The sequence below is a fragment of the Camponotus floridanus genome, unplaced genomic scaffold (assembly GCF_003227725.1).
Source record: "Camponotus floridanus strain SB8 unplaced genomic scaffold, Cflo_v7.5 scaffold33, whole genome shotgun sequence".
Taxonomy (NCBI): Eukaryota; Metazoa; Arthropoda; class Insecta; order Hymenoptera; family Formicidae; genus Camponotus; species Camponotus floridanus.
In genome coordinates this window covers 1,749,655-1,763,732 of record NW_020229470.1, presented here as the reverse complement: position 1 = coordinate 1,763,732, position 14,078 = coordinate 1,749,655, and the positions used below count along the sequence as shown (strand labels likewise).

Below are 14,078 nucleotides of genomic sequence, written 5' to 3'. Positions count from 1 at the left end.
GAGAACTGCGCGTGTGTGCAAAATACTTATTAATATTTATAATTAATATTTGAAATTCATTAATTTTTGTCATGAACAAAATACACAATTTTATATACGATAATTGAATGCTTGTTTTTTATATTATTATATTGATTTAATACTTAAAAAAATTTAATATGTCTAAATACATATAATATTATCACGCGCATGTTTTTACTTATATGTATATCTTAAAAGTCATTTTGATGCGGCGACCAGTTCAGAACTCGCTTTCACGAATATCACTATGACGACACCTGCATATAAATGCAGGCATCGTCCATTGGATTTTTGTTCGGATTTAATATTTCAGCTGCTAGAGCAGAACAGAAAGAGTAAATGTTATTATTTTATATTTTTATATTTAGGGATATTTGCCTAATTTTTTTACTAATTTTACTTTAGTATCGGAATTTCTTTTTTCACATATATATGTATTATGAATTAATATAAACATGCTTGTTTTATAAGCATAAGTATAATAATTCTTTTCAAATTTTTATTAATTATACATATAAGCGTGTCTTTTTATTTATAAATTATGTTCATTAATTAATTAATTTTCTATTTATTTTCTAGTAATTTTGATAAGATTTAAATTAATAAACTAGAACCAGATCCAGAAACGAAGGATAAGGAGAAGCTAGCAGAGTACAAGAAAATGTAGTTAAAAGGAGAAGAATTTACGAAGAGAGAGCAAAGATCGCGTTCCACGTGGTCGCAAAATGGCTGCCGAAAGACGTACGGAGTATCTGTTCACATCTTACCGGGCAGCATTAGATTGAAATTGAAACTTCTAATACTGTCAGGTAAAGATGTCGTCAGGATTCCGAAGACAACGATAGAAACGGATTCATCATCAAATAGAATAAAAATTTTGTGGCGTCATGTAGGACATCAAATTTTGCGATTTATTTTTTTTTAATAGCATTTATAAGAAATTTTAATGAATGAATTAATATAAATAATGTTTCTTATGAATATAAATAAATGTAGACAAAAATTGTAAAAATTATTCATTATGAAATATGTAACAAAGTATATTTAAGAATATATATACGAAGAAACATCCACACATATATATATATATATATATATATATATATATATATATATATTGTATACAAAGAGAAACAAAAATCTTTCAATGGAATAACAAATAAAAATAATATGTTCTTTCGTTTTTTATAATTAGTTAGTTTAATAGTATTTGTGTGGATGTGACTAAAATCTATTTGCTTTTCCGAAAAAGTTACAAAAAAAACCTCGAATAATCCGCGATGAGTGAATTCTAATATAAAAATAGAAACAATCTTCGAAAGTTTTCCTGCGAGAGTGAACCGAAAATTTATATATTGAATAGTTCGAAAAAAATTGTTTTATAAATATTAAATAGAAATAATTATGGTGACAAATAAAATAAAATTAAAACTATTACATTTTGTGTTTTTATTATATAATGATCCACTATTAATTTATATAGTCCATTAAATTTGTTATATAACTGATATCAAATTTATGAGAATAAAATATCAAAAAGATTGGAAGTGAAAATAAAAGAAAATAGTAAATGTACAATTAAGAGAGTTCTATTTGTTTCTGTCTGAAATATCTGATGTGATAATTATAATCTTCAGAATCTATAGTCCACATTAATGCCATGTATATCGTTAATACTGTGGCCAATAATAATCGATCTATACTGTAAAAAGAAATTATATTCATTAATGTAAAGTTATTTAATTCTCAATCATTAATTTATTGCACTTTTAAATGCACTAGTAATGAATATTTACATGACTATTAACATATATTTAAAAGACAATTATAGTAAAATTATAAGAATATCAAAATAATAATATAATTATTAGTAAAAATAATAATATAATAATTAGTTTAATAAGTTATTAATATATATAAATTCCAGTATATATTTAAATAAAAAATATTTTTGACAAAATACATATGTATGTGCGACATACATACACATGTACATACATACATACATATATATATACATATATAATGTATATAAAATTGCAAGAAAATATTTAATAAAAATATGTTCTTCCTTTATTCTCTATTTTTGCACTTCAAACTTTTTATTCTTATATTTTGTATATATGTTTATTGATATATTTTGCGTATATGTTAGTGATATATGTATATTTTTATATATATGTACATGCATATATGCACACATAGATATATTTTAAAATTTTACAATAAAATCTTTGATCTTTTATTATGTTTTGTTGTTATTTTTTATTATGTTGTTATTTATATTCTCCCTTTCAATTTTCTATTCTTGTATTTTACTTATATTTTACTTATATATTTAATTTTAATTTATTTATATATATTATATATATTATATATATATATATATAATATATATATAATTCTCTTCTATAATTACAAAAACAAATGCAAAAGATGAAATTTGATTTCATAGAATTTTACCTCATGAAAGGATAGACCCATAAAATGGCGAGAAATCCAATGAAACTAGGATGCCTCATATGTCTCATATATCTGCATAGCTCTCTAGATTTTATATCCATTGGATTATTTCTTCCAGATACTTTGTACCAAACTTGTTTGAGGCCACATAAGTCTGCAATGTCCATCATGATACAGCCACTGTAAATAATGCACCAAAAAAATACATGGAGACCAGAAAATAGCATCCAGATTATATCATTGGAAGTTTCAATCCTCCAGATTGTTAGAGCAGGAGATTGCTGCCATTTATTAATCAGGAAATGAAGACTTGCAGAACTGCAAGCATTGTAAATACTCCTGCTGAGATACTCAATACGTAGGTTAAAAAAAATATGCTTAGTAAGATCATTAGCCATAATGGAGTGTTGAAAGATGAAAATTGTAAGAAGTGACACGTCTATTAGGAGAGACCACAGAGTAGACTGTATTCCATTACCATCTGGAAAGAAATAAAATTATATTTAATTGTTTAATTTTACAAAAAATATTAATAACAAAAAATGTATTTCTAAAAATAACAAGTGTGTTTGTATATAAATATATACTGAAAAAAAAAAAAAAAATATATATATATATAAGAATTTATTTTTCAATTGTTTTGCATAGCAATTTATATTAATAACAAAAGCAATTAATAAAAAAAGATATAAAATCTTACCAGGTGAGACTTTACCTGATATCACACGAAGATTTTCATTTTTACTACTATGACTTGATAAGAAATAGGTTAAGTTACATAAAATGTAGCAAGTATACATAAAACTTGAGGCGCACACAGTTATACTTAATACATTTAGAATCATTTTCGAGAGAGATATGTGATATAAATAAGTCAGAACGCATAGAATTTATGTTATAAAAATATTCTATTTTTAAATATTCTACTTCAATATCTATTTTTTGTACATTTAATGTACTTTATTATGTTATTTTGTCACGAAAACACATACATTTTTTGTAAATAAACACAAATCCGATTTATATCGGATAATATAATAAATAAATCCGCTTTACATAAATGTGTACATCATTTTACGTCAATTTAGCCTTTACATGATGAACACTATGGGCATACATAAATATCTAGATACAATGTATCCAATCCGAAAATGGCCACGTTTAGTAGAACAACTGCTGCGTTGTCGTTTTGTCAACACTCGACGTTTATTTGTCCATTCTAAAAATAAGAGCCAATCACGTTCGATGGCTGCATTTAGCGGACTTACCAGTTGAATATTCCTAGATTTTCCGATGTATTTCGACGCTGAATGGTCGGATCTGAAAGTAGAAATCAATCATGTTTGATTGGCCACATTCAGCGGACTCAACAGTTGGGCAACATTACTAGATTTTCCGATGCAACTCGACGCTGATTGGTCGGACCTGAAAGTAGAGATCATATTCGATTGCTACTTAGCGATTGAGTCCGCTGAATACGGCCATTGTTACTTAGCGATTGAGTTGCTAAATGCGACCATCAAACGTGATTGGCTCTTATTTTTAGAATCTGCAAATAACAAATTGACCATCGGAAGAAAAAAGTTTTAGTTTCTTTTATGTTTCCGATTGGTTAAATTTCAACTTTTAATTTTCAATACATATGGCGTTTTCAAATGGTCGCGTTTAATCGGGATAATTTATTAGACGTTTAAATCTTTGCACGTACAAAATTTTAAGGAAGCATCTCGTTTGATCACGTTGCGATTGACCACAGCCAATTATATCGATCTGTGCCTAGGATAACCAGCAACGATTGACGAATCAGAGAGTCCTATTTTCTGTAGAATGTATATTCTTCAGAAGAAGAACTGTGGTTGGTTAATGATGTAGTTTAGTAAACTATTCCGGATAAATCAAGGCTGCGTTCCAAAATTCATTGCCAGTACTGAAAAAATCTATAGTTTACGTGATGTACACTATAGATTTTCAGTTACTGTGAATTTTGGAACACAGCCCAAATCTGACCATTCGAAAACGCCATATATATCTTATATGTTTATAGCCTATGCTAATGTAGATGGCCATATGATTTACCTATAATCTACATTTTATATCAAATGTAAAGGGTATTTACTTGCTCGATTAATTAAATTAGTTTAATTAAATAAAAATGGTAAGTGTCTTAATGCGTATTGAAAAATTCGTTTTTATCAGATACTCGTAGGTTAGAATAGCAGATTCAAGTAAGGATTTATTCTATATAATATTCTATATAATATTCCATATAATTGCAGCCGAAGAGAAAAACAAAGAGATTTATCGACAAGAAAAATTCTGTTACGTTCCATCTGGTCCATCGATCGCAAAAGGATCCGTTAGTGGCAGATGAAACGGCACCGCAAAGAGTTCTCGTACCAGTTGGTGAGGTACACGAGGCAAAAACAGAAAGAAAGACAGTAGACAGTGAAAAGCGTAAAGAGGAACAGCAAAAGTATGGTATATACTTTGATGATGACTACAATTATTTACAACACCTTAGAGATGTTAACACGTTGTCGGTTGAATGGCAACGCATTGAGAATACTAATCATAGCAAATGTGACAAAGATGCTCCAAAAATTAACTTACCATCCTCCGTTTTTGCATCAAATGTTGAGGAAAAAGTTGGTATGCTCAATAAAGCGGCACCAGTCTCTGGACCACAATTGGATCTTGATCCAGATGTGGTTGCTGCCATGGATGATGATTTTGATTTTGACGATCCTGAAAATCAGTTGGAGGATAATTTTATAGAAATGGCTAACGCTGGAAGTAGTGATAGTGAGAATTCTGACAGAGAATATGGTAAGTTTTTTTAAATTGAATAGTAATATCTCTTGTATTTATCTGACATTTGCAAATTTTATATTTTTAGAATATGAATTGGGTGAATCGGGAAATGAATATAATGAATCTGATGTTTCCTCCGAGGGTAACATGAATTTAGCTGACGAGGAGGCAGACGAAGTACATAGCATAAATGGACCTCAATATACTTTCAAAGAAGAAGAAATAAAATCGAGATTTACAGAATATTCTATGAGTAGTAGCGTGATGAGACGAAATGAACAACTTACGTTATTGGATGATAAATTTGAACAGGTTTAAATTTTTATTTTTTCAATATATTACAATGTTATTATTGATGTGTTTTAATTTCTTTTTATTTATAATTACATAGATGTATGGTGCATACGATGAAAATGAAATTGGTGCTTTAGATTGCGATGAAATCGAAGGATACGTAGCGCATGATTCGGATCTTATTTTACAATATGCTGTTGAGTTTGAGAAAAAACAGAAAGAAGATGTAAGTATAATGTAGAGTACAATGAAAAATATACTAATTTTCTTTGTATTTATAGACGGAGAATATTGCGGAGCTTATGAAAGATAGAATGAAAATTGTGGAAACAGAGAAAGAATATTCGAGTTCGGAAGATAATGATTTAGAACAACTCATTGTCGATGCTCGTGAGAAGGATAAATGGGATTGCGAAAGTATTCTTAGCACATATAGTAATATTTACAATCACCCTAAATTAATTCCAGATCCTCCAAAGGTAAATTATTTTATTACATATATTATAATGCTTAGATTATTTTATTAAATATATAATACTTATAACTCACATTTATTTTACTAAGAAATATGGTACGAATATATAATTATGTATACAATCTTTAACTAAATTTCTGAAAGCTTTATGTGTTTTTAATAGTGTTCAAAAAAGATTGAAATTGATCGAAAAACTGGTGTCCCAAAAAATGTATTAGGCAACACTGGAAAATTAACAGCCGAGGCATTAGCTCAATTTGATGCGACAGATAATATATTAAAAAGTTCACAATCCATTGCAGAAAGTAGAAAATCCACCTTAAGCATTTTAAGCACACGACCTAAAGGAGAAACTTCCGACGCGAGGAAAGAAAGAAAAAAATTACTCAAAGAATACAGAAAAGTATGTAGTATATTGTTAAATTAAGTTTTATTTACACATTATGTAATTTTTATAATTTTAGGAAAGAAGGATAGAACGAAAAGCAAATACAGAGGCATTTAAAGAGGAAAAGAAGTGTCAAGAAAAAATTAGATTGAATAACAAACAAAACATTCACGGAAATCGCATGTTATAAAACATTCTGTAGAATTTTTTTATAATATGGAAAGATGTCATAATTTTGTTTTTATGCAATATATATATGTATAATTTATTATAAAACTATATATATATATATAATTTTTCTGTATATCTATACCAATTTCTAAATTCTAATACATATCGTAAACATTACATTGTTATAATTGAAAAAGAGAGAAAACCTTGCTCTCTTTCATATCATATTTAAAATTTTATCTCTCGAATTGTATCGATAATATAATCGAACGATGTTGTAACCAGATTTGAAAAGTCGTTAGAATTCGCTTTTGTATTTGTTAGATTAGTACTCTGAATCTTGAATCGGATAGCGATGTGAGTTTAAATAGAGATGAAGCGCGTAGAGTAGCAACGACATGATCGTAAATAAAGAATTGCAGCAACCATGAACATCTAACCACGTGAGAGATCACGAGACGACGCGCGACGAAGCGCTGTTGTAAGGCGAGGCAGAGGGCGGAAGCTCCAAAGTCATATGATCGATTCGTGATCGTTTAGCTCTCGCCGTTTGCCGTTTGCCGTTTTGCTCTCCGCACGTCGCAAAGATGGCCAGCCAGACGCAGGGTATTCAACAGCTTTTGACCGCCGAAAAGCGCGCTGCCGAGAAGGTCTCGGATGCTAGAAAACGTGAGTGTATTTCCGTCGAAATAGCCCGGGACGCGACATTCGATCGCTCCGTCACGAGGCTGTAACCCCTTTCCTTCGGTCGTGATGTTAAATCTTGTCGAAAACGATACGTCTGACGAATTTTTGTCATTTAACTCGGGACGATGCCGCGAAACGTGTAGAGAGTAAATTTTAATTGCAATTTAATTTATGCACGATTGCGATTTTGCAGCGAGAACAATTTTGGTTAACCTACGCGCGATCTGTTTGTATCATTATAACGAGTATCATATTCGCCAAGTTTTGCTTAAATTTTCATAATTTTTTTCTCGAGTGCTTAATTTTATTTAGTAGAGATTTTTCTTCTTTGCTTATTCGGTATATTTTATCTTGATGATTGTTGAATTTTTCTAGGAACTCTCTCTCTCTCTCTCTCTCTCTCTCTCTCTCTCTCTCTCTCTCTCTCTCTCTCTCTCTCTCTCTCTCTCTCTCTCTCTCTCTCTCTCTCTCTCTCTCTCTCTCTTTCTTTCTGATCTGACAATATCTGTAATAATATCTGTAATAATATCTAATAAAAAAGTGTTAAAATAGAATTATAAAAATTTGTATACATTTTATATAAATTTGGAAAAAATCCTGAATATAATTGTAATTTTCTTTATAGGTAAAGCACGTCGTCTGAAGCAGGCTAAAGAAGAAGCTCAGGATGAAATTGAGAAATATCGACAGGAACGTGAAAAACAATTTCGTGAATTTGAAGCCAAAGTTAGTATTCCTCGCTAGTTTATACTTACATTGATGTTTATTATTACATTTACATCATATTAAATTTATATCAATATTCAATTACCAATTTAATCATAATGTTATAGCATATGGGTTCAAAAGAAGACGTAGCTGCACGCATCGAGGCAGATACACGACTCAAAATAGAAGAAATGAATCAGACTGTTGCTGTGCATAAAAACATGGTAAGTGTACACACTGTAGATAATACATATTATAAATTTAATTAATAAAGACAATTATATATAGATAGATAATTGTATATATGAGAAATTATAATATTTATTTTCTTGTTTTCTCTTATAATTTAGGTTATGCTTAAGATTTTGGATTTGGTGTATGATATCAAACCGGAATTGCACAACAATTATCGCATTGAGGTCTAAGCTTCAGAAATTGTATCTAGTAGTTTTAAGTAATATAATATAATATATATATATATATATATATATATATATATATACACATACATACATACTATATATAAATATATACATTAAATATTACTGTTCGCTTACACTGTATCTTAATAACATATTTATCGCTGTTATATCGTATGACATGTTATATTTTATTGGAGTAACTGCATATAAATGTAGTTTTAGATAGCGATACTCAAACTACTACTAAAATCTTTTCTGCAGTTGTTACACGACAATAAATGTCTCCATATTGTTATTATCGCTGAGCCTTTTTGTCGGCACGTGTTTGAATAGTTTGAGAATTGCTGTAATGTATTTGCATCAAAATAAAAAGAAAAAATAATATAAATAAAGTATCATTCGATGTGTCATGGCCTAGACACATCGGAAAGATATATTATCGTTAAGATAGATATGGCTAAAGTGATTTAAGGTGATGGTAAAGAATTCTATGTTGTAAATGTTTATCATTAGACGTCATTCCATGATTTCTGTCGCATCGAGGACGTAAAACACATTTTCATCAAAGATTTTCAGAACAAGATTTTCTTCTACAACTTTTCGCGGTTTACGGACGCGCTCCCAGTCGAGTGAACCACGTAATGTTGTAGCAACATTTAAACTTGTTTTAAAGTGTCTATTGAACTTATGTAATGAGTAACTTTGTCTCATATATATGTATATACACACATGCGCATATACCCTATCTATGTAAGTTGATTGGTTGTCTGTATAGTGCCCAAAATAAAAAATAAAAAAAAGAACATTAAAAGCCTAAAATATTATATTTTCATTTTATATTTTCATTTTTGTAGAAACTATTATTTTTAAATAGACAATTTTATATACATAGAAGGATGAGAATACATACATAATGCGTATATATATGTATTATAATTTTTTAATGTATATAATTTAATATGAATAAATAAGCAAGAAATAAGAAGGAACTTGTATATTCAAAGTAATGGAATATATACAAGATATTTAAATATTTACAATACATTTTATATATTGTGCATGGAAAAATGGATTTTGTGTATATATAATAGTAAAATTCTTGTATTTATCGATTTTATTTTTAAATTCGATTTATAGTTGTATTCATATATTATCGGTCTTGTTTTTTCGCTTGTATATATGGGCGTTTTTCCGCAACCGAATAAGTATCTTGTTCGGTTTCTTTCGGGTAAGTTCGGTTCGACTGTATACTCGATTGGTAAAGATAATGTTCGGAATCGCGTCGGCGCAAATCAACGAAAGTTACCTTACCATAAATCTTGGCCTCATTAAAGAATAGTCTTCATCTATGTATTTTATAGGCTTATGGTTGAACGCGCCGCGTCAAAGTGCACGCGATCATGTCGCGCATACGTCACCGACGAAGCACGCGCGCTACGCGTTGCGCGCTGTGCGTCGTCGCGACGATCAGCTGTGCGCACCTAACCTCCTCTCACCTTCACTCGGCGCGCCGCGCTCCCGAACGACAGTCCGACCGTCCGACGTCCGATAGTACGCGTTTCATTTTGTGTGTCTTGTATCCAATGTTGTTGAGCACTCGGCGCTAGCGCCACCCGATAGAGAGCGGCCGGAATTGCGATTCGATTTCGTGAACTAAGCCGCGACAGCGAAGAGCGGTGTCAGTGCGTGTGCCATTTCGCGCCGAGAAATGGAAGTTGACGAGACGCGTTCGTACTCCGATACAAGAGTGAGCACGTTGCCGATATTGCGTGTAATCGTGCGCGAGCTCGTCGCGGTGACAGCTGTGCGCGTACTTGTTTTTTGAAGCTCTTGTTATGACAAAGAAGATATCACCGGGCACGACCGGTCACCGACCAGCCGCGTATCCGGCCGAAAGATTGTTGTCATCGTCGCCGTTGTGTAAGTATCGTGCACGTCGCGTATAAAAGTGTTTAGTTGGGTCTTCCGTTCCCTTGCGAGAAGGAATTGCCGGCGAGGAATTAATACGAGAATTCAAAAGTCATCGAGGAAAGAGTGATCGAAGCAAAGATGTGGTGTCTTGTCAGTCAAGCCAATTCTGTCATCCTCGAGGTGCAGGTCGATCCGAAGGCCATCGGCCAAGAATGTCTCGAAAAGGTAAGCGTGTACTTTTATCCTTGTCGATAATCAACACATTGGTCCCGTCTATACGTCAATCATAGAAGTTTAGCTCCAGTTTTATTCGCTTATACTCGAGGACCGTATGTTCGATGTAAACATGGAATATAATTTTAATTAGTTTTCGCATATTTTTAACGCGCACACCTCTTGCATTCACACTGTCCACAATATTCATATTAATAACAAATCAATTTGCCATTGAGGACAAATATGAATTGCTTATCTTTTAATTACTACGTAAGTTGCATGTACAATTCAGATTTTCGTATCAAGCTTGAATTCTCTTCAATTTATTCACGAGAAAATCTGATCACACGTTTGTTTTTAATTGAAATCGGTTATATAGTAATTTATTTGTGACGCTAAAGACATTAATAAAAGTTAGATATATATATATATATATATATATATATATATATATATATAACTTGTAAATATATAATATACACATAGATAATGATTTATTTCAATGAGATAACTTTTAATTAGCAACTTTCGAAGTAAGAAGTTTATTTTTTTCCAAAAAGGAAAAAGGTAATTATATAATTCATTTAGCAAGTTTGTATATGAAAATAAACTAACTCTTTGTCGATACGAATCTGTATGATTCATAGTATAAACTTATCACCCTGAAGACTTTAAGTGTGATTCAAACCGAGACAATCGTGCACGCTGTAACTCGAAAAGATTGGAACCTTATATTGTATAATATATATCATAGTATAGCAAGATTCGCGATTCATATATGAAAGCGTATAATGACAGGTATAATGATAATTCAAGTTTTCACCTTGGAGAGAGTCGGGACTTTTAATTTGCGAAAAATTGATGTCATAATTTTGCATTAATTTATCTCATTTTAGATGTGAATAAATAAGTAGATTAGATTTCTCTGGAATTTGTTGACATTTTTAATGAATACAAAATTATCTGAAAAACAATTTTTTTAATTGCACTGTGTTTCTTCGATGATTTCTGCGAATCCACGTAGAATGAATCTGATCTCTAACGCGTTGATATTGGTTTAGATGAGTGTACATACAGCGATTTATGAAAAAAATACCTTTTGCACATGGATAAAATTTAAATTGCATAAATACCGTAAGCGTGTGCATTCACGATTTTCATTTCAAAACATTTTCGACTCTCATCAGCGATTTATTGCTTTCTTTTTTATACTTCATAGTAATATATATCGTGTATATATATATATATATATATATATATATATATATATATAGTTGTTTTTACATTAATTTAAAAAAGTTACGTACAATAGATCCTGTAAACATAAAATATGCTTACATCATAGTATAATACTATCTAGGAAACTATCGTAATATGCTGTATATTGATTTAGTTTGTTCTTAGAAAAGTAGTCTTATATGAAGATTGAACATATTTATTTTTCTATTTACAAATATTTATAATGATAAATTTGTTGAGAAGTCATGCATATATGTCTGTGTGTGTATATATGGGGAAGAGATAAGATAATAAAGGAAAAAGAAAGCTTTTATTTACACACACATGCTCACACACATATTAGGATGTTATAGTAGAAATGTTTAATTTATTATATATATATATATATATATATATATATATATAATTATTAAGAGTTAGTTTATCATACACACATAAAAAGATCCTATATATATATATATATTTTTTTTTTTTTTTTACATTTTAATAGTAGCTTATGAGTGTACCTTGGCCTAGGTCATAATTTTCATGTGCGCAACAGATGCTACGAAAACACATGGCCAGCATGAATTTTAGTTTGACGTTAAAATATCGTTGGTAGCTTCAAAGCAGGTTCAAAGGTTTTTTGAAAAATCCATTTCTGTAATTCTATCTACTTCTTCGTAAAAAATTTGCCATTGCGTGATTTGTATATTTTTTAATGGCAGATAAAAATAGAGAAATAGACAATTAATGAATGGCCATAGTTATTTATAGTTATAATTTACAAAATGTAAATTATCATATATATAAACTGTTTGTTACTAGTTTAATATTATATTCCTCTCTTTTTTCTCTTATTAAATTTATAGTTTTAAATTGCTATATATAATACGTTTGTATATATGTGAGTAATACGTTTGAATAAATAAATATTCATTATTTATTGACATAATAAATATATTTTTGCATTGATAAAAGATTAATGCTACGTTATATATTTATATATACTAAAGCTCGAATATTACATAATTTATTTTCGCGGTGATTATTCCGATTTATCCTGGATTAATGATTAATTTAGATATTGATGACTTTTACGCTAATCTGTTTTTCAACGGCATAATCGTGACCCAGCGGCCACACTACCATTTGCGTTTTATATATTGTTGTATACGCGTCGCATGTAGAGGAAGAACCGGTTATCACGAAAATAACTTCGAAGATTGGAATAGGCTGAAAATAATCTCCAGTGTTCCTTCGTGTGCATCATGCATTCGTATCAAGTGCTCGTTCTCTTTCATTTGAACAATTTAACCAGATAATTTTGTATGTTTCTATAGTATATTTTGTATGTTCGCGCACAATTGATGATGATGTGCATGATTTGAAAATTACAATGTTTCAGTATAAAAAAATTTTGTTTAATTATGTGGAAAACAATCATCTCTCCCTCTTCTATTTATTGAACGAGCGAATTTCACGGATCTTATTTTGATTATCAATTGACATCTGGTTGTTGCTGCATAATTTTTGAAAGATAAATAAATATTTTGTCATAAAAAGCAAAATTTTCAGCATCTTTCCCACAATATTATCTTTCTTATAATGATAAAATACTATAATATCATTATAACTCTAATAACCATATTTACTTGGCACAATTCGGAGTTATCCAAATTATTAATTAGTGGGTTGCCACGAAACAAACGTGCGTAATTTTTAACAAATGCAAAAAATACCATTTATTTAAACGGTATAATTGCATAAATTATGCAAATTGTATGCAACTACTTACGCTAATCAAACAGAATTGTGCTATTCACCAAAACTTGTTTAATCGGCGTTTGTTAATCTTTGTTGAAGATTGTATTGTAATAAATAGATTAGCGTGTTCCAAATGAAAGAATATGATGGAAAACTATCGGCAGCAGTGTCTACTATTACATGTTAATTCCCATTATGCTCATTGAGTGTAAGTAGATTAGAGGGCCTAAATAAATTGTAATTTTACTGATCAATGCATTAATAATTCTTTCCATTTGCAAAATTCTTACATGTGTGCGTTTTTCGCGCACAGTCGACAAATCGCGGCTCTGATGGTATTACGTTACTTTCGAAATGAAACGTGTACAAATACAAGTTAATCTTCTCTCTTGCCTATTATATACCTACAAGAATATAATTGCGTAAAAAATTTTGCAAAATTATTATACACACATACGGACGCGCGCGCATGTACGAGATATTTCTTTAAATATTATTACAAATTAATTAAGAATTGTGAACGATT

General features: G+C 30.1%; 4 protein-coding genes across 6 annotated transcripts in view; 3 read left to right on the top strand and 1 right to left on the bottom strand.

Annotated features, from left to right (window-relative positions):
- Window positions 1-171: 171 nt before the first annotated feature.
- Window positions 172-3,419, bottom strand: LOC105248867 (nurim homolog). 3 transcript variants are annotated; one of them, XM_025410610.1, is made up of 3 exons: window positions 3,185-3,419; window positions 2,485-2,965; window positions 172-337 (listed from the first exon to the last, which is right to left on the bottom strand). In XM_025410610.1, the coding sequence occupies exons 1-3, from the start codon at window positions 3,327-3,329 to the stop codon at window positions 331-333; spliced, it is 633 nt and encodes a 210-aa protein (XP_025266395.1). In that variant the 5' UTR covers window positions 3,330-3,419; the 3' UTR covers window positions 172-330. The 3 variants fall into 3 exon arrangements, with proteins under 3 accessions (XP_025266395.1, XP_011252207.1, XP_011252208.1); XM_011253905.3 differs by lacking the exon at window positions 172-337 and adding an exon at window positions 1,543-1,723 and having other exon boundaries at window positions 3,185-3,416; XM_011253906.3 differs by lacking the exon at window positions 172-337 and adding an exon at window positions 1,562-1,723 and having other exon boundaries at window positions 3,200-3,414.
- Window positions 3,420-4,516: 1,097 nt separating this feature from the next.
- LOC105248866 (protein LTV1 homolog) lies at window positions 4,517-6,677 on the top strand. The gene is made up of 7 exons (XM_011253904.3): window positions 4,517-4,639; window positions 4,761-5,310; window positions 5,381-5,607; window positions 5,687-5,815; window positions 5,871-6,068; window positions 6,228-6,467; window positions 6,529-6,677. Exons 1-7 carry the CDS (start codon window positions 4,637-4,639, stop codon window positions 6,640-6,642), a joined length of 1,461 nt encoding a protein of 486 aa, XP_011252206.1. The 5' UTR covers window positions 4,517-4,636; the 3' UTR covers window positions 6,643-6,677.
- A 390-nt stretch (window positions 6,678-7,067) lies between these two features.
- LOC105248865 (V-type proton ATPase subunit G) lies at window positions 7,068-9,243 on the top strand. The gene is made up of 4 exons (XM_011253902.3): window positions 7,068-7,292; window positions 7,936-8,036; window positions 8,144-8,242; window positions 8,369-9,243. Exons 1-4 carry the CDS (start codon window positions 7,211-7,213, stop codon window positions 8,441-8,443), a joined length of 357 nt encoding a protein of 118 aa, XP_011252204.1. The 5' UTR covers window positions 7,068-7,210; the 3' UTR covers window positions 8,444-9,243.
- Window positions 9,244-9,887: 644 nt separating this feature from the next.
- Window positions 9,888-14,078, top strand: part of LOC105248863 (E3 ubiquitin-protein ligase MYLIP) — a 127,501-nt gene continuing 123,310 nt past the window's right edge. The window contains exon 1 of the mRNA XM_011253901.3: window positions 9,888-10,576. Coding sequence (XP_011252203.1) covers window positions 10,490-10,576 — 87 coding nt within the window. The 5' untranslated portion in view covers window positions 9,888-10,489. The remainder of the gene's footprint in view (window positions 10,577-14,078) is intronic.